The 9,312-nt window shown below is 41.5% G+C and overlaps 2 protein-coding genes across 3 annotated transcripts; both read left to right on the top strand.

Annotated features, from left to right (window-relative positions):
• Positions 1-1,536: 1,536 nt before the first annotated feature.
• Positions 1,537-4,284, top strand: LOC117282032 (hemolymph lipopolysaccharide-binding protein-like). Of its 2 annotated transcripts, none has more exons than XM_033752923.1 (3): positions 1,537-1,638; positions 3,449-3,648; positions 4,082-4,282. In XM_033752923.1, the coding sequence occupies exons 2-3, from the start codon at positions 3,454-3,456 to the stop codon at positions 4,223-4,225; spliced, it is 339 nt and encodes a 112-aa protein (XP_033608814.1). In that variant the 5' UTR covers positions 1,537-1,638; positions 3,449-3,453; the 3' UTR covers positions 4,226-4,282. The 2 variants fall into 2 exon arrangements, with proteins under 2 accessions (XP_033608814.1, XP_033608816.1); XM_033752925.1 differs by lacking the exon at positions 1,537-1,638 and adding an exon at positions 1,877-1,990 and having other exon boundaries at positions 4,082-4,284.
• An 847-nt stretch (positions 4,285-5,131) lies between these two features.
• Positions 5,132-7,554, top strand: LOC111868089 (hemolymph lipopolysaccharide-binding protein). The gene is made up of 2 exons (XM_033752922.1): positions 5,132-5,483; positions 7,391-7,554. Exons 1-2 carry the CDS (start codon positions 5,132-5,134, stop codon positions 7,552-7,554), a joined length of 516 nt encoding a protein of 171 aa, XP_033608813.1.
• The last annotated feature ends 1,758 nt before the right edge of the window (positions 7,555-9,312 follow it).

Genomic DNA, 9,312 nt, shown 5'->3' with positions numbered 1-9,312 from the left:
TGAGACTCGAAGTTACGGCCTTGGTCACTGTGCAGCTCCCGAGGTATGCCGAACGGCAGAAGAGGTTGGCAATCAGAACTTCCGCTATTGTTGAAGCCTCCTGATTCGGGATGGCGTACACTTCCAGCCACTTGGTGAAGTAGTCCATAGCGATCAGTAAGTATCGGTTTCCTTGGTCGCTTCGTGGGAAGGGCCCTGCGATATCAATGGCTACTCTCTCGAATGGAGCCCCAAAATTATACTGGTACATTTGCCCACGATGCCTGGTCCGCGGTCCCCGACTGGCTGCACATGTGTCACACTGTCGACACCATTTCTCAACATCGGTCCTTGCTTGGACATTCATATATGAATGTAATATATGAAATGTAACCGTACCTCCCTCGTTTAAAATTGTTTAACTATGGCTATGACAGGTCCATTTGTTGTTCTAATGAGAATGTGAGTCGCACCTGTGACGTGATGCCATCCCTTGACCATCTAATTGTCATTTTATACAATCCTCTTTAGGCTTGTGACGACAGTGGTGGTCAGGGAGACGGGATCATATGCTACATTTGAGTCTGGTATCCTCTCCATGGCGCGATCATCAGTTTACTTTAAGTATAAATTTCCATCTTGCTAAGGAGGTATTTTGGGAAATCAGTGATTTGATGCTGAGCAAAACATGCCAGGAGGGGTCATAATTTACTTGCACTTGTACCTTGTAACATGAAAAGAAGGTTTAAGATAACAATCTCCTCGTCAAACATATTGCGGAACAGGCTCCAAACATGGCCTTCGGCATAGGGACTGGTAACTTGAAGAGCCACCTAAATGTTATGAAAGAAGTCTCGGCCGTGGGGACAGAAAAGTGCATGAGAGAGGCCGAAAAAATTCGGCAGTCACATACAGAGTGAGAAGTGTTAGTTACAGTTGGAGACGTAGACACTGAGTGGTGTGTGGGCAGGGAGATTTTAGTTCTTTAGTGGGAGTTAAAGGAATAACAGGGCCGCGCCATAGCTCAAGCGGTTAGTCGCTGGCTTCCCACCGCGGCCGCCCGGGTTCCATCCTGGGATTTGTGATGGCCAAAGTGGCTCTGGGGTAGGTTTTCTCCGAGTACTTCGGTTTCCCCTGCCAATCTTCATTCCACCAATTGCTCCACAATCAGCCTCACTTATCATCTGGGGCTGGTAAAATAGGCCAGAAGTGGCCGCAGTACAAGGGACTTAGTCCCACCCCACTAGCAGTAAAAAGAATAAAGCAGTAATAACGACGGGAGTATAGTCTGTGAGGTGCAAGCTTAAAGGAGGATTAGTATAACGTACCCATAACCACTGCACTCATCATTCAACTAAACGCTAGGAATGCTCCGTGTTTTGTTCTGGTGATCCTGTGATTCAGACCTCATGAATTGCGTTACCATCCCAGTCACCTAACCCCAACTGTATTTCTGGGAAAAATATATCTTATCTAATCATATTTATGGCATACATCAACGCTGCTGACAGTGCAGCACAGGGTCTGTCGGCATAGAACATCATTCTCACACGAGGTAGGTTTATTTCGCTTAGAAGTCTGGCATCTCATTGGGGCAGAGATGTAATTGTGTTTGCTGTTACTAGGTGACAGATTCATTTTCGAATTTCATATTATTACGTAAGTAATAATAAGTATTTAAGTCTTGAAATGTTGCACACAGTTTGTGGTGCTTACAAATAAAAATGGAGCGGTTTCCGTGCTAGCATTACAGTTTTGCATGAATACTGTTTCGTTTGTATATCATGTAGTGATGGCCTATCTTGTCCGAAACATGTAGGAAGGGGAATAACAAAAAGATTTATTTGCGTGACGGTAGCCACTGCATTTTTATTTGTAAGTAACTGAGTAATATGACCAATTTAATCCATGCATATAAGTTCTTCGTGTGCTTAGTTAAAATCTAGTTCTGGAAGACGTAAGGGGAGTTAAAGTATAGCTCCACTTTTCTTGACCTCGGCACTAGATAGAGGTGAGTAGTAAGCTTCACGCTCCTAACACTTTATCCCTGGGAAAGATTCCGTGGTACCCTTTGAATAGGACGCCGGATGGGCCCCAAAGTCTGTCTGGACGCAGTAAGAAAGAAAAAATCTTGCACTGCCGGGATTCCAGACTGGGTAGTTCAGCCCCTAGCCAGCCACTATTCTATTCACACCTTTAATAACATTCATAGCTGTCTTTGTTTAACTTTAATTGACGCAAGTTAGAAGGTTGGTCTTGTCACCAAAATGCAGGGCAATCATGATATAAAGATAGGAAACAGATGTTTTGAAAATGTTACACAGTTCAGATATTTGGAAACGACCATAATAAATCAAAACGTGATTGAGGAGGAACTGAACTCGGGTAATGCTTGCTACCACTCAGTCCAGAACCTTCTTTCTTCTCGTCTGTTGTCCAAAAACATACAAATTAGAATATACAAAACTATAATTTTTCCTGTCGTTCGGTATGGGTGTGAAACTTGGTCTCTGACATTAAGGGAGGAACACAGACTGAGGGTGCTTAATAACAGGTGTTGAGGAGAATATAGTGACCACCAGTGGGATCAAGATTTGTTTTGCAATTATTACAATCAGATACGATGCCTTTACAGATGTGAAAATCGCCAAATTGAATAACGCAAGTCTCTAAGTACTGAAACTGCACGCGAAGTTGACGAACTCACATTTCATTATACAAATCTGTGGTCTGGCAGCAGAAGGTGGATCTGAGAAATATCCGCATCTACACCATGAAACCGTCTTTGGACCCCAAGAAATTTACAACTGATGTTTCCCATTAATTTCATGGAATTTTAGGCATTTTTGTGATTTTAAAAAGGAACCTTTTCCACTGGCTCTATTACCCGGATGGGCTTGCAGTTAATAGCTCATATACGGAACAAACAATTAGCACATCTTTGGGCATATTCAGATATCTTCATTCATCGCTCTTTTGTGGAGTGTCTATCGAGTGCCACACAATCGTTAGTGCAAAATAAACCTTAAAATATAAAATGCTTCAGGGCATCAGCAAGACTTACGTGCCAAGCAAATGCATATCGCGTGACACTTTTGGCACCACTGGCATACGTTCCCCATTCCTGGCTTAGCAGAACTGACGAAAATTATGAAAATATCAGCACATCTCATTCAAGATTCGAACAGGAAGAAAGTATGTTAAAGCTCAGAGATACTAATGGAATTGTTCATTTTGTTATCTTGGGTACGCCGCACATTTGACAAAAGAGACGGGCGGGAAGCGAACCGTAGCCATTTTTGCTAATCAACTAAAGCAACGTTGCATGCAGAGTGTGAGTAAACATCTTAAAACCATAGATACTCTGCATTGTTTAAAATTTGGTATTTTCTGAATACAAGACGTTCCTCGCAACTTTTGAACTTTACTGGAGAATGCGGGTTAGAACTTAATTCCCTTTTTTTTTCAGTTACCATGGCAACTACCAGAGTTTGTCTGCTGCTGTCAGTACTGTTGCCGGCTGCTGTGTGTCAGGGTGACAGTCAGCAGTCAGAGTGTCAAAAAGCGGCACGGGCTTCTAGGTCGGACAAGTGCCAGACACCTGACATTTCTAACCTCAAGTTCTCACTCTCAAGTCACAGGAACCAAACTGGTCACTGGGTTGCACAGGTGAACGTTCATGCGGACCACAGCTGTAATTCAGACGAAGGAGTGGCGAGGTTCTGAATTTGGGGTTGACACACTGGCACACTCACAGAACAAAAATCAATGTTTGTTAAGGTCTGATTAACTACATAAATTTTCTGATTGCAGTGTAACATAAAGAGCTAACTGACCAGCATAGACAGTCCTTTAACGAATCAAAAAATTTTCTCACCGTGTTTATTGAACCAACAAATCCACCCTGCACTGAGTTGAGTCCCTAATTTTCGCGAAATATTCCTACTTCCGTTTAATGGCACTCGAAAGGAATATGGCTGCCGTATCATAATAAGAATTCGTTCTTTTTCTTTGTTGATACTGAGAAAGCAATTCCTGGGATGAGGTTCAGTTGTACACATTTTGTGTGTATTCCGAATGACTATAAGTGATGTGATTTCAGGTGAAGCTGGAGCACGGCGGTGAACAGGGGCACACCGGCTCGGACCACAGTGAGACCGGCTTATGGCACGTCGATTTGGAACAGACTAGTACGCAGTGTGATGGCAGCCATTCTGTTCAGACTGTGGCTTCAATAACAGGCTAGATTTTTTACATGTCTGAGATAATATTCAGGAAGGCTTTAAGTTGTTATCAGAGATATCTAGTACGGAATAGGATGCCCCAATTCTTGGGCCTCACAGTGGGTCCGAGTGCAGATCTTGAATTGAAGTTCTCGACACATAACAGTTGAATCTGAGAGTAAAATATTTAATTTTATGACGATGGTACAGCAATACATTGGACATTATCCATCTTTGTGCATTTTAATTGAACAACGCTTCAGAGGTTGAGTTCTGTCTCTGCCATCAGGTAAAAGCCTACTTAGTTGGGTCTAATTGACAAAGATACTTTTCTTGTGGGGACTGGGGACGACGGATAATGTCCAAAAAGTCAATAAATTTATCAGCCGGCGAGTGTCAGCGGTTGGTAAGTATAACAGGAAATATTTGGCGCCAGTCTTTCCCAAGTGACATTCTCTACACCACAAAACTTTTTGTGGTTTTTCCTGTAATTGAACTTGGGCTTCTGGATTCAGACAGACGATGTCAAACGATTTGAGAAACTCAAGTGGACCACGATGCATAAGAAGAAAACGTGTTTGTGGCGGTTGATATGACGTATTTTCTTGGAGTATTCACTCGACAAACAGAGAATTTCTGAAACTCATTGACTAATCTTCTTATATCTTTCGGGAATATTAGAATACATATGCATCCAGAATTACCCAGATAGTATCTACTTCTAATCGTTTGATGTTGATGATTATGAACAAGATGGTAAGGATGATAATGACGACGGCCGTACAACAAGTAGATTTCAAGCACAAGGGTTTGACAATCCGCGGAAAACCCTTGAATAGGCCACATCATCAAGAAATCCGCATTCTTGCAGTAAGACTGCTTCCTACACTGCATATTCATACTCTGCGCCGGTCTCTGTAAACTCCCTCATGGCGACTGCGTCAGTAGAGTTCCATAGCTCCGAGTCGAAAGATCTCTTGAATTATTGTGTTTCAGCACCTCCCCCCGTACCCCCTCTGGGCTACCACCCACCAGGGTACGAACTGTTCCCCGGTGTGGGCTACTATAAGTTTCACACAACTCCGAAGACTTGGGATGAAGCAAGACGGATCTGCCAGCAGGAGGGCGGATATCTTGTTGTCATAAATTCTGAAGCCGAGTCCAAAGTGATGCAAAATTTCTTAGATGGAGCGAGAAATATAAAAGGCGCTACCCACAACGACTACGCCTTCGTTGGATTCCACGACCGATTCGTTGAAGGCGAATACCTCACCGTGTTTGGTAAGACAGCTCCCTTATTCTCTGTCTGCATATTCGGCAGCCTTGACTTCAGAAGTTCTTTATGTTGATTTCAACATTCCGACATTTCTTGTTCCTCTTGTCCTTTTGCTTCACGAGACACTCCTCTACACGAAAATAAATACTTGGCCCAGACATTCTATTTGTATCCGTACAATTTTAGATCAAGTAAGTTAGTTTGAAATTGCAGAATCTAAGTTCCATTCCCGGCGAGAGCAGGCATTCATTTCTTCTCTACAGTGTCTAGACGTGCTCGGGAACCTCCTCAGATTGCTGTCCATGTTGTACCATAGTCAAATTCTCTGCACTTAGCACGTTCCCTACACGACGCCGAGTACTCAGTACCATCCAAAGAACGTCTTCCTAAAAACTCCCATGGATTTATACATTCTTTGTACATTGAATATTTCGGTCCTTAATTTTGATTTACTTAGCCTGAAATACCCAAATGCCTCACAAGTTAATGCATAGGTTGTATTGAAGAAATTGCACTATAGGTAATGCAGCCTTAAAATTGTACAGTTTCCTCACCCTCAGTGGTACCAGTCCCCGCTGTTTCCGAGTTTTAATCAGCAGTTCGTGAATTACATTCGGAAACCAGCGTCCTGAAATAAGCAAATGTCATTCAGACATAAGGAGGAATTATAAATATTTATTTATAATTTCCAGCACAATATTAAGCAAAGAAAAATGTAAATATTTTATTATGACCAACTATAATTTAAGTCTGCTGCTCACGATAATTTTGGTAAACCGAACACTAAGGGCTGTTGACAGAGATAATTAGCAGAATTAGAATTATGTGCTCAATTTCTGAACTCCAGCTCTAAGAGTGCATACGGTGCAGCTTACTGCAAGATGAAACGAAGGACGAATGGCAAGGATATTTTGGTTGACAAATTTCAAATCTCATTGCATCCAGAAATATGATTTGTTTCTTTCCTGAACACACGGCAGCTTTCTATAACCTCAAAATGACGAGAACAGCAGTTGTTTCCTCATCATTAAGTTTACGTCTGGATTTATTACAACTCAGCACACCGTACAGAAAGGTACAGTCTGGCTACTAATCTGGTCGAGTGTTACTCACTTCTGGACAATGGGGATTAAGTTGGAGAATCAACAACACTAACCCCCGTCTAATTTTATGCTTCTTTTATTCTCATATATTGCATCTCGTCCAGAATGACACCCCCCAAGGAATATATTATTGCGGTGTAACTGAAATTAGAGAAATTATTTTAAGTAAATTTCAAATTTTAATTTCATACGTTTAACGCGTAAATTTCCTCAAGACATAGATGAGGTTTTTATTTGAAGCACCACTTGATCCAAGGAACAAACAGCCAGGGTCCATTTCATTATGAATCGATATAATATAACATTTTGGTGATGGCGAGTCTCTTTGTCGTTACAAGAAATGAAGCTTCAGATACACTAAGAAATTACCACTGTGTACTGCGGCACAGAATTCATTCCTACATTGGTATCCTGTCAGACGTCAATGCAGGGAGTCGTGCCTGTCAACAGGTCTGGATCGAAATTAATTTTGGTTCACTTTGGTTTATTAAAATCCACATTTTACACAAAATTCAAAGTGAGACTTGCTGATATAATGAAAGCCTCATTGACAAATAAAATTGTACGCCATTAAAATATAAGGAGTATTTGAAACCATACTAGACACAATGTTAAAGAAATAAAACACGAAACATTTTCTGACCCAATGCAATGTGAATGTTTTCCTTAGAAACACTAGGTTTGAATCTGATATAAAGGCACATTGAACAGAATGAGGTGTGCAAACTGCAACACACTTGTTCCGGTCATATCGGTACTTCTGAGCATAGCTTCCCAGTTGTTCTCATATACTTGAGACTTTTCTGCAGGAAAGCCTTTGAGCAGCATGGGGTTCGCTCGCTGGGCATCTCTCAAACAGCCCGACAACGCAGGAGGTAATGAGAACTGTGGATCAATCCATCGGAACGGCGGTTTGAAGGACATCCCGTGTCCATGGAAACTTCCATTCTTCTGCGAAAAGAAGACCTGGTGACACATTCCAATCTCCTTGAGAATGCAGTGTCGGAAATTGTGATGTGTTAACTTTCAAGAGCGGAACTTTTCGACTTCTTACTCTACTGAGCTCTCTGCAACAAAAGTGTCTCCTTCTTTGTTTGTATTCGGATGCAGTTTGTACTGATTACATAAAGTCTGAACTGTGGAAATTATAGCATTAATAAACCCCAGACTAATTACAATTTGTCAGCAGATTCTAAATATTTCTAGGTTAGGCATCTAATTCATGTGTTCTCGTCAACACGGAAAAGCCATTCTAACAGTTCGCTGCATATGGACCAGACGTCCTTGGTGAGCGATCGGCATTTGTGTTCGAATTGAAAAGGAAGTTTTTCTTTTAGATACTGTCACGTAATGGAGAGAGTTTAAAAGGGATTTGAATTGTTAAAGGATTTATTGAATACTAACAACGTAACTACAAATAACTACTACAGTTGCACTGAGTTACACAAACCAAAGATTACCTTAACTACAGCACACGTAAAGTCTTCATGCTCTGCTATAGCCGTTACTTGATAGCGGCAACCAACTGCGGACACCCCCCTTCCTCTGGGTTCCCGAACGGTCACCGGCGTCATCTACTAGCTTCAAACAGCAAGAGCTCAAAACCACAGAAAAGCAGCAGTTCTCTGACTAACTCACTAATCCACCAACCAGATTTCACTGACTGAATGACTCACTCACTCATGGAGCTGAGCCCTTTCTGAGAAGCCGCTAATTGTGAGGCCACTCAAGAATTTGCCAGCATTTTATGGAATCCGAAGGTTTATTACGGCGGTCACAGGAGCCCACCACTCTTCCCTATCCTGAGCCGGATCGATCCAGACCATACCGTCTCATCCACCAATATCTATATGCATTCCTCTTCACCCATTCGTTCTACATGCTCTGCCCAACACATCCTCGATGACTTCGTCATCATAATTATATTTGGTGAAGAATTTAAGTTATGACGTTTTTTACGTAGTCTTCTCCTATCTCCCGTCACTTCATCTCCCCTTAGTCCAAATATTCTCCTCAACAACCTGTTCTCAAACACCCTCGGTCTATGTTCCTTCTTCAATGTTTGAGACCAAGCTTCACACCCATACAGAACCACAGGCAAAATTATAATTTCGTATATATTATGATTTTTATGTCTTTAGACAGCAGACGGGAAGACAAAAGTTCTGGACTGAATGGTAACAATAATTACCCGAGTACAATCTCCTCTTAATTTCCTCCTGAATCAGGATTTGATTTGTTATAGTCATTATAGTCATTCCCAAATATATGAACCCCCGTAGATTCATGATCATTAGCATAGACCAAGAGCGGATGCGTCCCGTTTAATTTTAGTCCCACCTGGTTTTCCTGGAGATTCCTAATGACATAATCTGAAGCAAAGTTGAAAATCAGTGGTGCTGAAGTATCTCCTTGTTTTAGACCATACTGGATAAGAAATTTATCAGGCAATTGTTTAACTATATGGACTTTTACTATACGTTTCGTTTAAACACTTTTTAGTCAGCTTAACTAGTTCCATGTGTATCCCAAACTCTATCAGAATATTGTACAATACTTCCCTCCTAACTGAATCATACGCTTTCTTGAAGTCTATGAATAGCTGATGTAGCTTATTAGCAATAGCTTATTGTACTACCATTTTTTCGCCAATATCTGACAAATGCAAAAGATCTAATTTGTACTTGATCTGTTACGTCGAAACCCACACTGATGGTCCCCAATAATTTCA

The sequence above is a fragment of the Cryptotermes secundus genome, unplaced genomic scaffold (genome assembly GCF_002891405.2).
Source record: "Cryptotermes secundus unplaced genomic scaffold, Csec_1.0 scaffold1140, whole genome shotgun sequence".
Taxonomy (NCBI): Eukaryota; Metazoa; Arthropoda; class Insecta; order Blattodea; family Kalotermitidae; genus Cryptotermes; species Cryptotermes secundus.
The sequence above is the reverse complement of the archived record's forward strand: the minus strand, read 5'-3'. Positions and strand labels throughout refer to the sequence as shown.